The sequence below is a fragment of the Giraffa tippelskirchi genome, chromosome 14 (genome assembly GCF_054371585.1).
Source record: "Giraffa tippelskirchi isolate mGirTip1 chromosome 14, T2T-mGirTip1v1.2.pri, whole genome shotgun sequence".
Classification (NCBI taxonomy): Eukaryota; Metazoa; Chordata; class Mammalia; order Artiodactyla; family Giraffidae; genus Giraffa; species Giraffa tippelskirchi.
In genome coordinates this window covers 19,196,051-19,218,557 of record NC_137288.1, presented here as the reverse complement: position 1 = coordinate 19,218,557, position 22,507 = coordinate 19,196,051, and the positions used below count along the sequence as shown (strand labels likewise).

The following is a 22,507-nucleotide window of genomic DNA, read 5'->3' as shown; positions in this document are numbered from 1 at the left end:
CTCTAGTATTCCGGCCTGAAGAAGTCCATGGGGTCGCAAAGAGTCAGACACGACTGAGCCACTTTCACTTTTCATAAATGACTCAGTAAATGCTTTACTTGTATACTTTTTGTGTTAATACATTGTGAAAATTGGAACTGACCATTTGTCCTGACTCGTTTGATAAGTATGGTGCATACCATTCGTCTCCTCCTTAGTCTCTGTGGGAGAAAATAAAGGACAAAGAAGTTGTGCATGCTAAGTCGCTCAGTTGTGTCGACGTTTGTGACCCATGGACTGCAGCCCACCAGACTCCTCTGTCCACGGGATTCTCCAGGCAAGAATACTGGAGTGGATTGCCATGCCCTCCTCCAGGGGATCTTCCCAACCCAGGGATCCAACCTGCATCTCTTATGTCTCCTGCATTGGCACACAGGTTCTTTACCTCAAGTATCACCTGGGAAGCCTACAAAGAAGTCAAGTCAGCCCAAATATTCCAACTTAGTTTCTTTTTCAAAAAATTTTTTATTGGAGTATGGGGCTTCCCTGGTGGCTCAGTGGTAAAGAATCCACCTGCCAATGCAGGAGACACGGGTTCAATCCCTGGGTCGGGAAGATCCCCTGGCAACCCGCTCCAGTATTCTCGCCTGGAAAATCCCATGGACAGAGAAGCCTGGCAGGCTCGAGTCCACAGGGTCAAAAAAGAGTCGACATGACTTAGCGACTAAACAATGGTCTTTTAAAACTGTAGATTCATCAGTCTTCTATTTGTAAACCTTCAACAGAATCCCTTATCCTCTCTTGGCGTCTTTCTGGATTAATCTTGAGGGTGGCCTGTGGTTGTTTGCTGAGCTCTCACGGTCCCCGTACATGGGCTAGAACTATGTCTCCCCAAGATGGACAGACGTCTGGCCTGGCTTCAGCTGCCTGACCAGGGAAAGACCAGCATGTGGTCCCTCCCGTTTGGTCTCTTGCAGAAGAGCATGGTGGTCAGGAGCCCACCAGACGCAATTCTGCCCACAGATGCCAGACGTTAGGTCTACGGCCTGGTCTCCACTGGAGCGGCAGAGAGGGCTGGCACCCACCTCCTGGCCCTCCCGCCCTGGGCACACTGCGCCTGCAGTCCCTGCTCTGAGGGAGGACGGGCTGAGATAAGAGGTGTTCTGGGAAGCCCGATTTGACAATCCAGGAAAGCCATGCATTCCTCAAAATGAAAAGTGCAAAAAACTGTGCTTTCACATGCTCAGAGTACAGACTACAGCTCCCAGACATGAGACTTGTGTTTTTTATTGTTTTCAGTTCCAAAACAAAGGTGACTCTGCTCAGGAGGCCCAAGGCTCCAGGACCCGCCAGAGACAGCGCCTTCCCCACCTGGAGGAGCACACGCCCCAGACACTCATCTGCTCACACTCACTTGCTCACACTCACCTCCTCACACACATCCACACACCCGCACAGCTCTCATGGCCATGTGCTCGCGCACACTTGCACACCCTCGTGCACATGCATGCGCACACTCCTGTACACGCTGTTGCACTGGGAGTCTGCAGGGCCCCGTGGACACTCCTGCTCCCACACAGTGGAGACCCCAGCGCCGGACCGCCCCTCGTGTCACTCCAGAGGGTGATGGCTGAGGCCGGCTGGGGCCTTCTGAGCAGCGCTAGGGGTCCCATGGTGAAGGTGCCCGCGCGGACTGCTCCTCGCCCCTGGGCGCGGCTCCTCGCCGTCCCGCAGCTCCCGCAGCACGGCCTGGAGCAGGCTTCGCAGCCTCCCGAGCACGCGGGGCGCACCCTGGGCGCCGGGGGCCGCGCACTCCTGTACCGCCGCCCGCAGCTGCCCCCGCAGCGGGCCCGACACCGCGGAGCTGCCGCGGGGTGAGGAGAACCAGTGGCGGAAGATCTTGTCGCAGACCACCTGGGGGGAGGGGGACAGTCAGTTCAGGGCGTGGGCGGTTCCCTCCCGCACCTGTCCCTCCCCAGGGACCTCTCCCGGAACCGCACCCGCTCAGCGCCACTGGAGACGAGATGGCTGCCCCGCAGGGGCGGAAATGTCGAGGGGGAAGCTCCGTGTGATGCTCAGAGACGATCGAGGAGCTTGCAGCAGAAAGTCACAGCCGGAACCGCTGTGTATGGAGTGGGCCCTGGGCGGCCCTAGGCTGCCAGCCCTGTGGTCACAGGCTTCACATTCTCATCCACAGGTTGGTCACAGTGACAGTCATCACCACCTGGCAGGTGGTCCCCAAAGCCACAGGACATGCTGGTGACAAGGGGTATGTGAATGTGACAGTACTTTCCGGCTCCCTGAGAGGAAGGTATATTTGGAAGGGAGAAGCTACAGGTTCTTTTAAGGAGCCTTTGTGTGCTGTGCTTAGTCACTCAGTCAGGTCCGGACTCTTCCACCCCTCGGGCTGTATAGCCCGCCAGGCTCCTCTGTCCGTGGGATTCTCCAGGCAAGAATACTGGAATGGGTTGCCATGCCCTCTTCCAGGGGATCTTCCCAGCCCAGGGATCAAACCCAGGTTTCCCACATTGTAAGCGGATTCTTTACCATCTGAGCCACCAGGGAAGCCCATGAATACTGGAGTGGGTAGCCTATTCCTTTTCCAGGGGATCTTCCCGACCCAGGAAGCCCAGGGAGCCTTTAAGATGTTTTATTTTAGGAGAAGTAAAAGTGAAGCCTCTCTCTCACAGTCTTTAATTCTCCTTGGGTATGAAATTTACTGGGGCTGAAGATCTCTTTAAATTCTCAATTTTAACATGCTCTTTTGCTGTTTTACAGCCTTCCTGGTTTTCTCCCTGTTGGATGGAGCACAATTCATACATAATTAATATTCTGCCCTATTTTTCTACATCACACTTTATATTAGACTCATTTAACAAATGCCTCAATTTTATAGATCTACTGTTTCATGGGAGACAAATAATTTTGACTTTCATTTCCTAATCCCTGCAAGGATGAGGATCCTATTTAAAAACAAATGATCTTATTTCTCTTTTGAATTGATAATGCATTTTCAGGTACAAACATTGAAAATGTCCCCCCAAATAGGTTTTAATCTTAAGCTCCATCCAACTCCTAAAAACCAGACACTCAGCTCTCGGCTCTGAGAGGCACCCACTCCCTTGAATGTCCTTCTGGAGAGTTATTTTTTCATGCATTTCCTTTTTCGTTTATTTTACCTAGATGGGAGTATATTACACACACTGTTCTATAGCTTCCATTTAACCAAATATCAGAGAGACCTTCCAAATCACTATACGGCTATTCCATTTGTTTTAATGACTGTACCTCAAATGCATATCATAAATTATTTAGCTTGTTCCCTACTGATGGAAATTTAGGTTGCTCACTAACTTTCACTATTATGAAAAATGCTGCAATATATATCTTTCAGATATGTCATTTTCATTTTGAATATGACTAAAACTTCTGGAAATGAAATTTCTGGGCCAAAGGGTATGCACATTTTTGTTCTGATAGATATTACCAGATTGACCCCATAAAAATTGTACCAAGTTACACTCTCACAGCAACATAGACTAAGAACACCCTCAACAATGTGTGCTGTCTTTCATTTTTGTCAATTGAAAAATGATTTGATTTTTCTTAAATCAAAGATTTTCTTAAATTGCTCTACTTATCAGTCAGGTTGAAAGTATTTGTTCTTCCTTTCCAGTGACTGGTCAAGTTGATATACTTTGCTCACATTTCTGTTAGGTTGTTGACCTTTTCATATTGATTTGTAAATACTCTTTATATATTAAGGACACTGGCCCCTTGCTTAGGTTGGTTTCCTTCGGAGCCGACTGTAAGATGGAGGTTTGCATGCAGGGATTTATTGAGGGGCGTTCTCAGGAACCATCTTATCATGGAACTGAGGGAGAAGGTGAACTTCTGGTGCCGGGATGACCTAGAGTTGTTCCTTATAGAGGTCATGGGGGCTGGGTTTTGCATTTCCCCCCTCCTCCTCTGGCCAGTCACTAGACTGATCCTAGGATGTGGGGTAACCACAGTGAAGAATGTCTGGTGGGCCAAGGATGATCCTGGGGGAAAACTGAATCTCAGCAGCTGGGGGTAAAGGCCACCTCTGTCCTCTAGTCTCATCATCTGTGACAGCAGTTGCAGACAGTTTGCCAGTTTTCTCATTTAACTTTTAAATTTGCTCATATTTTTTGTAATTTTGTTTTGCTTTTGCCATGGGGATTTTTTAAGATGATTAAAGGTGTCAGTTGTTCCGCTTATAGCCTCTGAGCTTTGTTCTGTGCTTAGAAAGGCCTTCTAAACTCTAGGATATCTTCAATTCTCCTAGTTTTTTCTGGAACATTTAGGATCTCATTTTTTAGGTGTAAGTATCTCAGCCATCTGGAGTTTAGTTTGATATAAGAAGTGCTCATTGTGTGTGTGTGTGTGTGTGTAGATATAGAAATCAGGCCCAGAGAGAACCGACACCCCCATGGTTGTGGGGGACCCAGTAATGGCCATGCTGGGAGCACCATCCATTAGCCCCCTGGAGTCACTTGGCCCACAGCCCCTCCCCCAGGTAGACGACAAAGAACGAACGGTCCCCATCTCCCCCATCCCTGCCCTCACTCGACGCACTGAGCCCAGGGGGTGGGGAGAGGGCGGCGGCCTCCAGGTACATCAGCAGGAGCCACAGTGTGGGGGCAGAGGACTCGAGGAGACAAGGGCCCTCCCCCAGAGAGGACAGGGTCCCCACCAGAGAGAATAGGGTTCCCCCCATAGACAGAGGACAGAGTCCTCCCCGAGAAGACAGGGTCCCCTCCCCCAGAAACAACAGGGCTCCCCCCCGAGAGGACAGGGTCCCACCCCAGAGAGGACAGGGCCCCCGAGAGAGAACAGGGGCACCCCGGAGAGGACAGGGCTGCCCCTACAGAGACAGGGTACCCCGGAGAGAGCACGGTTCCCTCCCCCCGAGAGGACAGGGTCCCGCCCCAGAGAGGACGGCCCCCAGAGAGGACTGCCCCCAGAGAGGACTGCCCCCAGAGAGTACAGGATCCCCCCAGAGAGGACAGGATCCCCCCAGAGAGGACGGCCCCCAGAGAGGACGGGCCCTGAGAGGACAGGATCCCCCCAGAGAGGACAGGATCCCCCCAGAGAGGACGGCCCCCCGAGAGGACAGGATCCCACCAGAGAGGACAGGATCCCCCCAGAGAGGACAGGATCCCCCCAGAGAGGACGGCCCCCAGAGAGGACGGGTCCCAGAGAGGACGGCCCACCAGAGAGGATAGGATACCCCCAGAGAGGACAGGATCCCCCCAGAGAGGACGGGCCCCCGAGAGGACAGGATCCCCCCAGAGAGGATGGGCCCCAAGAGAGGACAGGATCCCCTCAGAGAGGACAGGATCCCCCCAGAGAGGACGGCCCCCAGAGAGGACAGGATCCCCCCAGAGAGGACAGGATCCCCCCAGAGAGGACGGCCCCCCAGAGAGGACAGGATCCCCCCAGAGAGGACAGCCCCCAGAGAGGACAGGATCCCCCCAGAGAGGACGGGCCCCTGAGAGGAGAGGATCCCCCCAGAGAGGACAGGATCCCCCCAGAGAGGACGGCCCCCAGAGAGGACGGGCCCTGAGAGGACAGGATCCCCCCAGAGAGGACAGGCCCCAGAGAGGACGGCCCCCAGAGAGGACAGGATTCCCCCAGAGAGGACGGCTCCCAGAGAGGACGGCCCCCAGAGAGGACAGGATCCCCCCAGAGAGGACAGGTCCCAGAGAGGACGGGCCCCCAGAGAGGACAGGATCCCCCCAGAGAGGACAGGTCCCCAGAGAGGACACGATCCCCCCAGAGAGGACAGGCCCCAGAGAGGACGGGCCCCCAGAGAGGACAGGATCCCCCCAGAGAGGACAGGATCCCCCCAGAGAGGACAGGCCCCCAGAGAGGACAGGATACCCCCAGAGAGGACGGGCCCCGAGAGGACAGCCCCCAGAGAGGACGGCCCCCCCAGAGAGGACGGGCCCCTGAGAGGATGGGATCCCCCCAGAGAGGATGGTCCCCCAGAGAGAATGGCCCCCAGAGAGGACAGGATCCCCCCAGAGAGGACGGGCCCCAGAGAGGACGGGCCCCTAGAGAGGACAGGATCCCCCCAGAGAGGACAGGATCCCCTCAGAGAGGACAGGTCCCCAGAGAGGATGGGCCCCAGAGAGGATAGGCCCCCAGAGAGGACGGGCCCCCGAGAGGACGACCCCCCAGAGAGGACAGGATCCCCCCAGAGAGGATGGCCCCCCAGAGAGGACAGGATCCCCCCAGAGAGGACGGGCCCCAGAGAGGACGCCCCCAGAGAGGACGGCCCCAGAGAGGACAGGATCCCCCCAGAGAGGACAGCCCCCAGAGAGGACGCCCCCAGAGAGGACGGCCCCAGAGAGGACGGCCCCCAGAGAGGACGGGCCCCCGAGAGGACGGGCCCAGAGAGGATGGGCCCCAGATAGGACAGCCCCCGAGACGACGGGCCCAGAGAGGACAGCCGGCTCACCTGCAGGTTGCTGTTGGCTCTCTGGGCACCGCACCTGTGCGTTCGCAGATCACACTTCGAAAAACAATCAAAGAAATTGCAGTCTTCATCCCTCGTGCAGTTTTGCTCGAGAATTTCCCTCATTTTAGGTTCGAAAAAAGCCATGTCCACATCAATAGCCACCACCTGTGATTGAAACAGCACATGGCTCTCAGGAGGACCAGGGGCACAGGATTCTGGCCGCCGCGAGGAGGGCCGGGCCGTGCTGGGGACACACGGCTGCCAACACAGACCGGGCTGCAAGGCTTTAACTGTGAAAGGACCGCATGCTCACTGAGAGTCGGGAATGTGGATCCAGGATCGCTCTTCACCTTTGAAAGTTTTCTCAAATTTTAAGGTTGAATCTCTGAAACTCCTTACAAATGAATTGACTTCCTCTCCACTGCTTTACCACTTTGGCTTCTGACATTCAAGGCTCAGGAATATAAAGGCTATGAGACACAGGTCATTTATTCCTATGAATATAAGCAACAGAAGAAAACTATATTCAAGGGGCAGGTCGAGGGTGTGATGGGAGAATAAGGTGAGCTGTTACTTGAGTTGACTGGTTTCCAACCGACAGGGGCAAGGGACAGGGCCAAAGTGGTCGAAATAGGATCAATACTTATGGACCCAGAGGCAACAGCATCAAAAACTAAGTCCCACTATCAGCATGAAAATGTGATAACCCCCCTGGAATTTCAGATTTATCTTCCTGGCTTCAACCCAAACAGGCTTCAAAACCAGAAAAAAGAAGAACATCTAAATTATGCAGATTTTCCTGCACCACCTGAATTAAGAAAAAACAAAAAGAGCTCAAACCTGAGAAAACCTGGCCTCTGCCCAAATCAGGCAACATATAGCTTCAAGGTATTAAAGAGCTATTAGAAGACTGGATGAGTTTGATGGAGTCTGTGGCATTTCACAAGCCTTCACAGGTCAGCCTCAACACGCCCGCTTTCTCCCTTTAGTAGCATCTCAAAAAAGGGTTCATTTTCTCCTCAAATCTATGCAGAGTCAGGAGGCACATTCCCAGCTTGTTGTTTCTGTTCTTCCTTCAAGACTGATGCCAGAGGCAGTCGAGTTTCGTGGGGATTATTCAGTAAAACAGAAGGGGGTGAAATAATGTATTTCAAGATATGTGGAAAATAAGGGAAAAAATGAACAGGGAACTTTTCCCTATTTGACAGCTTTGCCTAATTATTAATTCAGGCACTGCAAGCAGAAATTATCATTTTAATTGATTTTCTCTATTTATTTATTTAGCCAAAAGAATAGCTCATTTCATTATTTATCCTGGTTAATACACTAAAAACATATCAGTGGTGGTTGAGTCACTAAGTTGTGTCCAGCTCTTTGCGACCTCGTGGACTGTATCCCTCTAGGCTCCTCTATCCATGGAATTCTCCAGGCAAGAATACTAGACTGGGATACTATTTCCTTCTCCAGGGGATCTGCCTGACCCAGAGACCGAACCCAGGTCTCTTGCATTGCAGGCACATTCTTTACCAATAATGAGTCTACTGTCTTTCATAATTTAATTTTGGAGCTGCAAGACCCTTCTCTTCTTTTGAAAATCCCTGGTCATCTCCCCAGCTTCCTCCAGGACCTTCCAGCTCTGATTGTTCCCTTCTCATCTCCCAACAAGAGCCAGATTTATTTTTCAATTTTTAGTGTAGTCTGTAGAATGGATTACAGCTACTGGAAGCATAACTCTATGCACCTACGATAAGAACAGTAACAAAATGAGCAGAAAAACCTGCGTGAGGCTTCTTAGATCACATTAGGATGAATCGTAAAGTTCTTCCTGCACAAAATGACCTAACTTGCATCATCATCAGACTCCATCCTAGCATCAGACTGGAAAGGACTGGTGAGAATTATTTCCTTCTCTACTTAAGACTGGAGAAGGCAAAAAAAAAAAAAAAAAAAGACTGAAGAAGGCAATGGCACTCCACTCCAGTTACTCTTGCCTGCAAAGTCCCATGGATGGAGGAGCCTGGTAGGCTGCAGTCCATGGGGTCGCCAAGAGTCGGACACAACTGAGCGACTTCACTTTCCCTTTTCACTTTCATGCATTGGAGAAGAAAATGGCAACCCACTCCAGTGTTCTTGCCTGGAGAATCCCAGGGACAGAGGTGCCTGGTGGGCTGCCATCTGTGGGGTCGCACAGAGTCGGACATGACTGAAGCACCTTAGCAGCAGCAGCAGCTACTTAAGACTATGCCTCTAGAGTAGGAAATCTGTTTGAAAAGCATGCTTTCTGGCAGCAGTTTGAGAGCAAGAAGTAAAGAGGGGTTCCTAGTTTATTTGCAACCACTGGACAAATTCTCAAGACCTGCAAGGGAGGACCTGAAAAAAGTGAATGACTGCAGGTCATCAACTCTCACAGGTTACCTGGAAGACACACCCTCCATCCACCTTGGCCACACAGCAACATGGGCCAAAGGGGGCCCATCTGCTGGTCCCCTAGCTCACTGGTTCTCACGCTGAGCACATCAGTAATTGCCTGGAGGGCTTGGCTTCCAAACTCAGATGGCTACATCCCACCCCCGGAGTCTGAGTCCTCCTGCTGCTCCTGCACCTTGGTTAATTCTTTGCACACCTGCACTGCCTTGTCAACAAAGGTCCGTCTAGTCAAGCCTATGGTTTTTTCAGTGGTCATGTATGGATGTGCAAGTTGGACTGTGAAGAAAGCTGAGCACCAAAGAGTTGATGCTTTTGAACTGTGGTGTTGGAAAGACTCTTGAGAGTCTCTTGGACTGAAAGGAGATCCAACCAGTCCATCCTAAAGGAGATCAGTCCTAAGTATTCATTGGAAGGACTGATGCTGAAGCTGAAACTCCAATCCTTTGGCCACCTGATGCGAAGAACTGACTCATTTGAAAAGACCCTGATACTGGGAAAGATTGAGGGCAGGAGGAGAAGGGGATGACAGAGGATGAGATGGTTGGATGGCATCACCGACTCAATGGACATGGGTTTGGGTGGACTCCGGCAGTTGGTGATGGACAGGGAGGCCTGGCGTGCTGCGGTTCATGGGGTCGCAAAGATTCGGACGCAACTGAGCGACTGAACTGAACTGCCTGGAGTGGGGGTGTCCCTGGTGGCTCAGTGGTAAAGAATCCGCCTGCCAATGCAGGAGACTCAGGTTCGAGTCCTGGCTTGGGAAGATGCCCTGGAAAAGAGCATGGCAACTTACTCCAGTGTTCTTGCCTGGGAAATCCCATGCACAGAGGAGCCTGGTGGGCTACAGTCCACGAGGTTGCAAAAGAGTCGGACATGACAGTGACTAAACTGCACAGCCTGGAGTGGGACATAAAATTCACCCACAACTCACAGAGCAGCACGGAGGCTGACGTGTTCACTGGGGGATGAATCTTCTCTTGTGTAAAGCAGCAAAGATTCAGCTGTCCCTCTAGAAGAAGTCTTACCCAGGGAAAGGGAACGGACTAGAATCTCTCCAAAAGAAAGAACTAGAGACCGTGGCCCTGTGGTCATAGAGTGTGGGCGGCTGGAAACTAGTGTCCTCACCCCCTGGACCTTTGTACGGAAGCCCCCAAGGGCCGGCCTTCCCTCATCTCCTGAAAGGGTAGTTAGTCGCTCACTCGTGTCCGACTCTTTTGTGACCCCACGGACTGTAGCCCTCCAGGCTCCTGTGTCCATGGGATTTCCCAGGTGAGAACACTGGAGTGGGTTGCCATTTCCTTCTCCCCAGGGATTTTCCCGACCCAGGGATCGAACCTGGGTCTCCTGCATTGTAGGCGGATTCTTCACCGTCTGAAGCTGGATTAGCCCGGAGAAGGAAGGGGATAAGCTGCTTGGGAGAAACCAGGGCAGCAGTGGAGGCAGACGCACTGAGCCTTCTGCTGTGGCGGCTTGCTCCACCATTCCCTTCCCGGGGTGCCAGGCGCCTCCCTCCTTGAAATGCACTCATTCCCACCCCCAAAGGTCCGGCAGCTCCGAGCTGTCCAGGCCAGAAGGCGGCATCACGCCGCAGGTTTCCCGGAGGGGCGGGGGCTTCAGATCCCTCTGGTCTAGGACCCCGGACCGAAGTCCGCCCCGTGCGAGGTCCACAGCCGCCCCCGGCCGCCCCTCACCGTGAGGTCGCTCCGGATGGCGAAGTTCTCGGGCTTGACATCGCAGAGGTGCAGGCGGTGGGCGAAGTCATGGTCGAAGTGGCGGACCATGTCCAGGAAGCTGAGCGCCACGCCGCTGACCGCACGCGCCTGGCCGCGGCGCCCACCGTCCGGGCCGAGCGGGAAGAGGGCGCGGTGGCCTGGGCTGCCGGCCGCCAGGTGCTCCACGGCGTAGAAGTGGCCGCAGGAGCCCAGCACGGGCGGGGCGTGCGGGCTGCGGCCGCGGAGCAGGCTGAGCAGCACGAACTCCTCCTGCTGCAGCAGCGCCCAGACGCTGGCCACCTGGCCCCGCCGCCGGGGGCCCCGCCGTGCCAGCCCCAGCCGGCCCAGGCCGCCCTCGGCCGGTTCCAGGCCCAGCGCGCTCCGGGCCTCCCCGGCCGCCAGCACCAGGAGCTCGGCCTCCGGCAAGTCCTGGCCGCCGGCCTCGGGCTGCGAGCCCAGGAGGCCGAGCGGCGGGAAGCTGGAGAAGGCCTCCTCCTTGGACTTCAGGACCACGGGCCGGCCGCGCCAGTCGGCTTGCAGCACCTTCTTGCCGCGCTCGTAGTACAGGCAGCGCCGGTACCGCAGCTGCCCCGCCTCGCACAGGTCCTCGCACAGGTCTCCGCCCAGCGCGCCACCCCGGTAGTCCTGGCACTGGAAGGAAGGGATACGGGTCACCCCACGGAGGGGCCGCGGAAAGGCGCTGGGCCCCGCGTCAGGATGCTCCTGACAGCCCCAGAGAGGACCCTCGGGCATGGGGACCACAGGGCTACTCGGGACAGAGAGGAATTATGAAGTGAAAGGTTTGTGATAGAACCTCACGTTTGTTATTTTCTCCATCAGGCCCAGGACCAGGTCTTAGGACGCAGGTGCCCCCCACTGACCCGCCCCTGCCCCATCCTTTCTGCTGAGCTGGGTGATGCTGGCAAAGGCCGTCTGCCTCTCCGCTCGGTGTCCTCGACTGTCAGTGGAAGGACGGAGCCCAGCCAGTGGTTCCCGGTTCTTGGTCTCACATCAGGGTCACCTGGAGAGCTTTTAATAACCCCCTGCCAGGAACAGCACAGCCAGCCCTGGAGAGGGACCCCAGGAACGACCCTTCAGGTGGGACCACTCAAGAGCGCCTGCTGCAGGAAGCAGACTTAGAACAGGCCTGGAGGCTGGCAGTGTCCGTAGGACTGCGGGGGAGGCATGCGGCGCCTTCAGAAGATGAGCCCGCGGGATGAGTTCTGCAAGCAGATGGTGTTGGATTCCTGGTGGTGGTGAGGAAGGCACTCAGGGGCCCTCAAGAGGGGAGTTTCTCCTAAGTTTGGGGGCTCGCAGGCCCTCCTGCCCCGTGGGGGGAACTGATGACCCCCGATCCCACCACACTGCAAACACCTCTCCTAAGAAGATGGTCCATCCAGGCCCTGCCCTTCAGACCTAGCAGAGGAGCAGGAGACGCTGGTGTGAGACTGATTCAAAAGGGGGACGTGTGACTCTGTTCTCTTTTTCAGGAAACCTAAACCTCTGGACCCACTTTTATGAGGCACTGAGCATGTTTTCTGAGCCCACCTGTTCCCCACAATGCATCTTCCTTCCACACGGGCAGAGGCGGGTCACATATATAATTATAAGCGGGCAAAGGCGGGTCACGTTTGTAATAAGCGGGCAGAGGCAGGTCACATATGTGATTATAAATGGGCCAAACTTCCTAGTCATTCTGTGCTGCTTGGCTTTATTAACCCAAGTGGATTATAAACAGATCCTTCAAGTCAGATAATACACCTCCAGTAATGCCTGCATATGTGAATAATCCCAAAGTCCAAAAGACCCTGAAAACAAGTTTTTCCTGACTCATTCACTCTCATGGAGTGTCAAACCTGACCCAGAGATGAGGCTATCTATAGTCTGAATGTATGTCACCTGTGACTTTGCATACACTTTGCTGCAGAATTAATTAGTTGGATCTGTTTGATTCCTGGTGTATCCTCATGTTCACCGGAAGGTATAAATATATACACTGCATATTATCTAACACCCAAAACAGTGTGAATTCCAAAACAGGCCGGGCCGCAGAGCATTGGCCAAGGGATGGTGGATCTTTATAAATACTCTCAGAGAACTGTTCAAAGCGTATGACCAAAATGTTTATTAAAAAGCTATACTCCTGGTTCTTGAAACAAGTATCTGGATTTTAGGGACCCTTTCAGCCACTAACTGGACAACAACCCAAAAGGCCCAAGTCATGCTATCTGACCTGACCCCCAGCTTCCTGCCGAGGGCGCTCCTGCAAGCCAGTGCTCCTTTGCCCAGCATTAGATCTCCAAACACTGTATTAGGCGGTGGGGGTGTCACACTTGCCCAACTCAAAGGTGCAAGTGATGGAGTCCTGATCCTGGAGCTTGGGAGCAACACCACCCTGTTTGCCACTTTTTGTCTTTGGAACACCAACAGCCATAATGCAGCTGTATTCGTAAACATCCACAAAACTGTTTTAAATATGCTTAATGCAGTGTTCATCTTGCAATTTAATGTAACACAACTTTGGTCAAATGCCATCCTTTTACTCTTCATCCTGGTCCCTCTTTCCAGGTTTGGGGTCCTGAGAGGAGCAGCTGAGGATCAGGACCCTCCGAGTGGTGGACTCTCTCTGCTTGGAATCACTTCCATATCACAGTGCCTTGTAGGAAAGCACCCGCCCATTCCAGCTCCTCTGAGCCCTTTCAGGCTAATCTTAGAGGGAAAGGGAGGATGTAGCTGCCCCAGTGGCTCAGTGGTAAAGAATCTGCCTGCGATGCTGAAGGTGCAGGAGATGCAGATCAGTCTCTGGGTCAGGAAGACCCTCTGGAGGAGGGCATGGCAGCCTACTCCAGTATTCTTGCCTGGAAAGTCCCATGGACAGAGGAGCCTTACAGGCTATAGTCCATGGGGTTACAAAGAGTTGGACACAACTGAAGTGACTGAGAATGCATGCAAGGTGGGGATGAAAGGTTTAAACAACGGAGAGTCTCAGGAGTAGAAAGACGTGAATGACAGAAATAATATGGGGTGTTCATGTTACTTGTTGCAGCTTCTTCCTACTTTATCTGGTATTTGCAGTTTCATAGCTCTGTAATAAGCCTGATAAGGCAATATTTCTTTTTCTCGATTGCCTTATAAGGCCCCCATACCCTTTGAGTAGATCCAGAGTGGTTTAATGCAATCCCATAGGCATCTGTAGAGTGTCATCAAAGTTGTAGTGTCATCAAAGGTGCTTTTGTACGAGGGACAGAGCAGAACTGTGAAAAAGAAAGAAAAGCGGGTGATAGAACCAAGTTGGGCAGGAGGAGGTGGGTCCTGACTGTCAGAATCCTGCTGAGTGAGGGGTGGGGATCGAGGGGGAGGGACGTGGGGGAGGAGAGACACGTGGCCTGGCCCAGCCACGGCGCTGGGAGCGGAAGCCCGGAGGGTCAGGTGTGACCGCTGGGGCCTTCACTCTCTCCATCTGGAACCATGAACAAAACTGTCACTGCCCGCAAGAGCTACCCGTGGCGGGGAGTGGCCGTGGGCAAGCTGCTTCGGCTGCCCTAGCCACCCTCTAGTTGGCAGTGCTGTGTATGAGCTGGGCCACGAGCCGGTGACAGGCCTGGGCTCAGGAGTAACAGCAAGGACTGCCTCTAGGACTCCCGAATGACAGCAGGGTGAAGCCTGAAAGGAAGACGGCCAAGCTCGGCTCTGGGGCAGACCAGGTTTGCCTCTGGGCTGCACCTGGGGCTGGCCTGTGGCTCATTTCCAAGTCTGTAACGTGGGAGGATGACGCTGTGTCACGGGAGACCTGTGAAGGTCAACCAAGGTCACAGGTGCAGAGGCCCTGGCAGTTTGCGTGAAGGGCTCCCTCCTGCCCTTTCTGGCCCTGGTCTTTAGAAGGCAGGGGGCCAGGGATGCGTCTTTCTGGGGCGACACACCTGAGCACAGTGTTGAAAGGTGAGCTGCAAGTCAGCCTAGCGCACGCACGAGGAGGGAGAGCGCCTGGAAGCATCTGCACAGGGACCCAGACCAGAGGGTTCAGGGGAGTGGAGGGCAAGGGTAGAGCAAGTGCCAGTGTGTGTCCTGCCAAAACGCCACAGCTGACAAAATGCCTCCCCCCTGCAAGGGTCAACTTCACCTTCCCCAGGAGGTCGCTTCCGCTTCCCGGCAGCTGGGAGTCCTTGCCCTGCCCCCGCCCGTGGTTCCATCCAGGAAGCCCCTCACCACCACCACCCCCACCCGCCGAGTCTCTGTGCCGTCCCCGCCCCCACCCGCTCCCCATAGCACTGTGTTTTCTACAAAACTGTACCGTGTCCATGAAATTGAATTCAAATCGAATCTACATGAGATTCACGCCTGCACATTTAGAAGGCAATTCTACACAAGGGTTGCAGGAAATGCAGCATGTGGTCTACCGGTTGGAAAAAAGTGGAAACAGTGTCAGACTTTATTTTTTGGGTTCCAAAATCACTGCAGATGGTGATTGCAGCCATGAAATTAAAAGACGCTTACTCCTTGGAAGGAAAGTCATGACCAACCTAGACAGCATATTAAAAAGCAGAGACATTATTTTGCCAACAAAGGTCCATCTAGTCAAGCCTATGGTTTTTCCATTAGTCATGTATGGATGTGAGAGTTTGACTGTGAAGAAAGCTGAGCACCGAAGAATTGATGCCTTTGAACTATGGTGTTGGAGAGGACTCTTGAGAGTCCGTTGGACTACAAGGAGATCCAACCAGTCCATCCTAAAGGAGATCAGTCCTGGGTGTTCATTGGTAGGACTGATGTTGAAGCTGAAACTCCAATACTTTGGCCACCTCATGTGAAGGGTTGACTCATTGGAAAAGACCCTGATGCTGGGTAGGATTGGGGTCAGGAGGAGAAGGGGACGACAGAGGATGAGACGGCTGGATGGCATCACCAACTCGATGGACATGAGTTTGAGTAAACTCCAGGAGTTGGTGATGGACAGGGAAGCCTGGTGTGCTGCGATTCATGGGGTCACAAAGAGTCGGACACGACTGAGCGACTGAACTGAACTGAGTCTACCAGTGATGATGGCATCACCGACTCAAAGGACATGAGTTTGAGCAAACTCTGGGAGAGGGTGAAGGACAGGGAAGCCTGGTGTGCTGCGGTTCACAGGGTGGCAAAGAGTTGAATGCGACTGAGCGACTGAACAACGATAACAGCTACTGATTTGGGGAGGGGAACATTAATTTTGGCTGTTTCTCTGAAGATCAGCACATTGAGGTATAAGCCTGCCTCCCAGATGCCTGGGGGATGCTCTGAATCAGGAAGGGAAGAGGCTGGTCTGGGTGCCCTGCCAGGTCTGCCGGCTACTGGAGGTGATGAACTGGGTTTCTCCCTCACTGGTCGTAGGAGAGAGTCTACACTGAAGCAAAGTGTACACGAGGTCGTTACTACAGAGCTGCTCTGTGTCTCCCTCCTTTATGATGAAGTACTTTTGGCACATCAGTCCCTGCTCTTCAGAAACAAAATGTAAGATTCATCTCTTCTGTGGCCCATCTGGTTACCAGTGTTCAGTGAGTCTGTAGCATCAGGATACATGCCTGTGCTTACTAAACCCAGAGAAAGACTGAGCTCAGCACTTAAAAAACAGTAAACTTACAGATTACAAGTTTACAGTCTTAACTAAAAACGGTCATCATGTTAGAGACAAGAGAAATTACTTTCTTAGCAACATGCCCTACTGAGAATGCTAATTTTTTAACTCAATAGAAGTACTTTATATACTTTAACTCCATTTAAAAAAAAAAAATCACTTTCCTCTGAATAGATGGAGGCCCTAAGAACCAGCTCGAACAGGTACACTTCTGAACCCAAATGTGTGTGCACACAAAATCTGCAGGTATCAGATTTTAAGATAAGCTGGGAAAAAAACAAGTTAATAAAGTCTCATTGTAGTAACTGGTGTTTTTTTTTAGATTAATGAAACAGTGAATTCGTATTTCTTATAGTGTTAGTCACTCAGGCGTGTCCAGCTCTTTGTGGCCCCATGGACTGTAGCCTGCCAGGCTCCTCTGTCCATGGAATTCTCCAGGTAAGAACACTGGAGAGAATAGCCATTCCCTTCTCCAGGATATCTTCCTGACCCAAGGATCAAACCTGGGTGTCCTAGGTTGCAGGCACATTCTTTACCATCTGAGCCACCAGGGAAGCCCATATTTCTTATAGATTGTGTGCAACTGTGAGAATGCACACTCCTAACAGCCCTGGTTCTTGTAGGAAGCGTTGTTTTGGTGGTGGATAGTAGAATCTCTCCAGCTTGTATCACGGTTCTCAGGCAAAAACAAAACCTGTCCTCTCTAGTCTGAGAAACCGGTGACAGGGTCTCAGAGGTCACGCCTAAGGGCTGGGTTTTATTTTGTGTGTTTGCTTTTTTGTTTTTCAGGAGCATTAAGTTCCTACGTGGTTAGCAGCATTCATATCTCAGTGGATTTCCCCCACGGAACGGTTACGCTGTGCAATTCGCCAGGCCACTCCGCAACCCCTCTTGACCCCTGGACAGCTTAGAAGACAGACGTTACAGACATGGCCAGAGTGCTCAGGGAAGCAGGGTGAGTCCCTGTGATAAGATCTTTCTCAGTAAGTGCCCTGGATGCCGCAGTCCAGTCCTGCTGGGGCCGGGGGTTTCTATCAGAGCAAAGATAGATAAGCCTGCCCTGTTGAAAAGAAATCCCACATGCAGGCAACTAAATTAAAACACATCAAGACCTAACTAGCCGAAAGGGACATAAAACCTTCTGAATAACAGAGTCCGTGGGAACCTTTTTGAGATGCTTTGCAAGTGACGTGCTGTGGGAGGGTTGTTGCTGCTTGTAGCATCCATCTCTTCTGCGACCCCACAGACTGTAGCCCGCCAGGCTCCTAGATCCATGGGATTCTCCAGGCAAGAATACTGGAGTGGGTTGCCATTCCTTCCTCCAGGGGATCTTCCCATCCCAGGGATCAAACCCAGCTCTCCTACACTGACAGGCAGACTCTTTACCACTGAGCCCCTGGGGAAGCCCACGCCCAGCTGTTCCTTCAGGTTTTCAGTGCTGGAGAAGCCAGTGGTGTCACCGTGTCTCTACTATGAGAGTCATGTGCTGGCTCCATGGCACAGTCCCTGTGTAATTCGGGACAAGTTACTTCACTTCTCTGGGGCTCGATTTCACCATCTGTGAAATGGGGGAATAAAAGCACATGGCTCCCAGGGGTTGAGATTAAACGAAATAGTACATATGAAACTACTTAGCACAGAGCCTGCCCCTTGTGAGCATCAGTGGCTCCCAGAGCTCACACCTCCACCGCCCCAGGAAGTGCTCCGCCTGCAGAACTGGAAGCCAGGCCTATCAATGGTCAGACCCAACGCTCTGGCACAGCCTCCTGACACAGTTCCCTGGGAAAGCAGGGCTATAGAAACCTCACAGAGACGTTTTGATTATGGGATGTGCTGAAAAGCCTCAGTAAAAAGGAGGGCTGCTGTCTGCCTAGAAAATTCCAAAGCTGGAAGACCCGAGATCAGCTCTGGAAGCACTCCAGTTGGCTCTTCCAAAACTCCCTCTTGAGACTGGCATGTGAGGGTCCACTCCAGAGATGGGGTGCAGCTCAGGGGCACAAGCACCCAGGGGCCTCAGCCCCTCAGCTTCATCCACAGCTTCCAGCCTGCCACAGGCCAGCAGCATTACCTGCCTGGCCAGAGGGCCCAGGAACTGCTCAGGGGTTCACAAGGCCCTTGGCTCCACCCCAGAAAAGGGGGTTCCCGCTGGCTCAGCTGCAGCCATTCCTTTGGTGCCCTGGGACTCAGAGTGAAAGCTAATGAGAGTCTGGAGGGCCGTGAGAAAAGTAACAGCCAGTTTATTATGAAGGATAAAAGCCAGGCAGGGCGAGTTGAAAGGGCTGGGGGAACCGAGAGACAGAGGCTCAATTCAGTCCTGGGAGAGCGTGGTGCCACAATGCCCGCCTCTGCATGGCAGCCAGGGCCCGGCGGAGTCTACAACGTGGAGAGTGGGGTCCTGTTCAAACCCTGGTCTATTTCACAGCATCCTGGGCAAAAGGGAACCCCGGTGCTCCGCTCAGCAAACCCAGGATGGAGAGGGGAGTGGGCAAGTCGGACCCTGAGAACAGCAGCCTCAGAGGGGGGCCTCCCGGTGGGGCGCCCCTCAAATCAGGCCCCTGATTTGAGAGCAGGGCAGGTGAACTTTAATCAGACAGACAGACCCGCTACTTCAAATTGATCTTTTGGCAGCTGGAAACATGGCCAGCCTTCAGAGGCAGAGATGAGAGCTTACTGCTACAAGCCATGTGTTCATGACCTCCGGAGGAGAGGATTTCGATCCGGGGTCAGAGAGGAGGCTTGACTACTTGGAGCTTTTTGTGTAGCCAAGTTTTATTAAAGTACAATAGAGATAGGGAAAGCTTCCGACGTAGACATCAGAAGTAGACAGAAAGAGTGCCCCCCTGCTAGCTTTTAGCAAGGCATTTTATGTCTGTTAGTGAGCTTTTAATCAGATGAACACCTCAAGGCTGAGGGAGTTTCACCAGGCCCCTCCCCCACAACGTGCATTTTTGAGATAGGCTGGCACGAGGTGTCATCCCAGCCATAAAACAATTGACATGAATACTGGTTTGTTGAGCCATTATCAGCCCAAAGTTTGAGAAAAGAAAAAAAGGTAGAATGGGTTTCTTCAACAGAGAAGGAAAAAAACGTCTGCTGCTTGCAGTTTATTTCCTCCTACTGCTTGGAACCTCTGGCCTTCCTACCTGCTACCCTCTCATTACCCATCTCTTAGGACTAAAAAAGACCCGTCTGGCTGCCACGGGAGATATACTGGTTCAGCCTCCAAACAGAATTGGTTTTAACTTATGAGCTGAAATGCTGGGAAAGTTACGATTAGTGATTACTAAACTTATTGTAGGCTATTTAATTTGCATTAGGCCTTCTCTCATTTAACCAAACATAAAGAAATGAAAAGAGTGTTTGCTTTTTATTTTAACCTAAAAAGACTGTTATATTGTTTTTGTAAATGAGTGTTCCATCCTGGCTAGACTATTAATTTTTTACTGTGATTAGTCAATCTGTCTCCCCAAAAAGGAGGCGGGAAAATCTTTACCAGTGAAAGAAATTTTTAGATGAGTTACTGAGAAAACTGATGAGCCCTTGCAGCTTAAAGAAAACTTGATAGAATGTTAGTGTAAAGGTGAACAGATCATTTGATCGATGATAGATTACTGATAGGTAGGATGGAGGGAATCAGCATCTCACCTCTCACCACCGTGAGATGATCCATTCACGAGGACACGTCAGACTCACTCAGGGAAAATGACTTGGTTCAGCCTCCCCATTTCACCTCATTTCTTTAGTTTTTACAATTTCACTTTGAAAAAGGCATTTACTTCGGGACTTCCCTGGTGGTCCAGTGGCTAAGACACTGCACTCCCCATGCAGGGGACCTGGGTTTGATCCCTGGCCAGGGAACTAGATCCCACAAGCCTCAACTAGGAGTTCACCTGCCGAACTAAAGATCCCGCATAACAGGTGATGCATAACAGGTGATTCGTTCCTGAAAGAAAGCTGCTACTGTTTTCTAAAAGAAAGAAAAACAGTCCTGCATGCCGCAACCAAGACCTGGCACAACCATAAATAAAATACAATTTTAAAAATTACTTCAAAGCCTTTATGCTACCACGTTTTGAAATCCTACAGTCCCCAAAGGATCACTCATATGTAAACAACGGGCTGAAAGCTTCCCGTGCGTTTCTTGAAGATTTCTTAGAAAATAGATCCCTTTTCCCACCAGATACTTAGATGGTCACTGTTCTGGGAAGTGAATAATCGATCAATACAATAGTTGCCCGTGACCTTCACCTTTTTTGGCTTTCCTTCTAGGGATTCGTAGTTTTATCCAAGTCTCCTAATGCGCTTAATCTTCCCAACCAAACAGAGAGACCAAGGAGGAGCCAACGTTTGGAATCAACCAAGAGCGCAACCAGGGCCCGGTGTGCACCGCGGCCCGCCAGCGGGGGCGTATCTTTCTCTCCCTAATTGCGGGTCTCCTCTAAGGGGCGCCCCCGCCCTCACCTTAGCAGACGGCAGGCAGGACCCCAGCACCGAGGTCTACGGGGGTCCGAGCCGCCTCTCTCGCGCTCCTCTCGCCGGACCGCGCTCTGCCTTGGGTCCCGCAGACCGCGCCGGGGAGAGCCTTGGCTCTGGGGCGCGCGGAGGAAGGGGCCCCACTGGCCGTCTGCTGGGGGCTCGGCGAGGTGCAGCCCAGGTCGGAATCACAGAAGGGCGGCTGAGCGAGAGAACCGGGACCCCAGGGGCAGAGGCGTGGTCCCCGCCCGACCCAAGCGCCGCGGTCCGAGTCGGAGGGCTGGGAGCGGACCCGTAAACTTTGCTTAGGAGCGGGGTCTCGGGGCCGGCGGGGGAACAGTCGGGCAGGAAGAGCATCTTTGGACAAAGGACCAGTTGGGCGACAAGGGGGAAGACTTCCCCCCAGGCGCACAGAGGACTCCCGGACAGAGTCCCGGGCTGGAGACCGGGTGGGGCGCATCGGGCATTCCACTCCCGGTGTCTGGACCCCCTCCCAGCGGATCCACGGCCTCGCCCGAGTCCCCAGCTCCCAGGACCCTCCGAGGGAGTCCCACCCCAGCCCCCGGGGCGCGCGGCGCGGGGCAGTGCGGCCGCGGCACCTACCAGCGCGGCCAGGATGCGCCGGCTCTTCTCGTCGGTGCAGCGCTCGGAGGGGACGCCCGGGTGCGCGCGGAGGAGCAGCGCGGCCGCCAGCACCCAGCCCGCGGTCCACGCGGCGCAGGCCAGCAGCGCGCGGCGCCCGCAGCGCCCGCCCAGCCCGCAGCGCCCGGGCCGGCTCCGCGCGCCCGCCGCCCGCGCCCGCGCCATGGCCCGCCCGCCACGCCCGCCCCGCGCCGCCTGCACCCCGCGCTCGCGTCCGGGCTCCGCGGCTCCACCGCCCGACGAGGGAGGGGGCGCGGGGGAGAGGCAGCGCGAGGGGAGGGAGGGGAGGCCGCCGGGTGGCCGGCGCCCGGCCGTCAGCGAGGTGGGGTGCGGTGGGGTGGGGAGTCCCGCGGGCACAAGCCGCGCTGGCCCGAGCACCAGGGGGCCACAGGGTGCCCGCGCGTCCTGCTCCGCGCACCGCACCCGGCCACCATTTCCACTTTTTCTTTCTTTGCACCTTTTCCTCAAGAAGACCGGTCCCTTCTTGAGCAGAATTCAGGCTCTCCCGGGTTTAGACTCCCGGCTCCTCTGTCCACACGACTGTAATTCAGACAGGCGCTGGCCCCTTCTCAGGGCGACTGTTCTTTTTACGGATTCCCCCACCGCTTAGACCCCTAGTTGCTCTAGCTGCACCCACTTTTACCTCTCTACTAGACTCCTCCATCCCCTCTACTTAGGTCTCCTCCTAGCACTCCCCGGGGTGAGGTTCCGAATCGGGAGTCCAGGACAGTCTGCGAACGTAGTGGAGACCCCCCGCCCACCCTTTCCAGGCAGCTCCTGAATCCCACGGCCGCCCCCCAGGCTGCCCAGAACTCCAGGACCGCCTTTTCTGGGGTGAAAAAGCACTGCACTTTCTAAATGATTCCCTTACCCAGTCAAGAAGAAAGTGTTTCCCGAATGTGTATCTAAGTCTGTGTGTACATGTATTTGCAGCGGCCTTTGGGGAGCAAGCTTCGACGTCCAGCGGCAGTGGTTTATATAGAGTGGGTAGGACCCCCGGCCGGGAGAACTGTCCTTGGTTCTCGCCAGCCCGCCCCCTCCTCACCCCAGCTGCTCTTCGTTCCCTGAAAGCATTTCTCCCCTAAACAGAGTCCTGGGCTGGGCGGGTCAGCTGTCACAGCTGAAGGCCTGTGAAAGCCGCCCCACCCCAGAAGTTCAACAAAAGCAATGCCTGTTGTT

At 53.6% G+C, this 22,507-nt stretch overlaps 1 protein-coding gene across 1 annotated transcript; it reads right to left on the bottom strand.

The window, feature by feature from the left end:
* Window positions 1–1,250: 1,250 nt before the first annotated feature.
* DIPK1C (divergent protein kinase domain 1C) lies at window positions 1,251–21,566 on the bottom strand. Its single transcript, XM_081561792.1, has 4 exons — window positions 21,290–21,566; window positions 10,585–11,256; window positions 6,467–6,631; window positions 1,251–1,893 (listed from the first exon to the last, which is right to left on the bottom strand). The coding sequence occupies exons 1-4, from the start codon at window positions 21,491–21,493 to the stop codon at window positions 1,591–1,593; spliced, it is 1,344 nt and encodes a 447-aa protein (XP_081417918.1). The 5' UTR covers window positions 21,494–21,566; the 3' UTR covers window positions 1,251–1,590.
* Window positions 21,567–22,507: the final 941 nt, after the last annotated feature.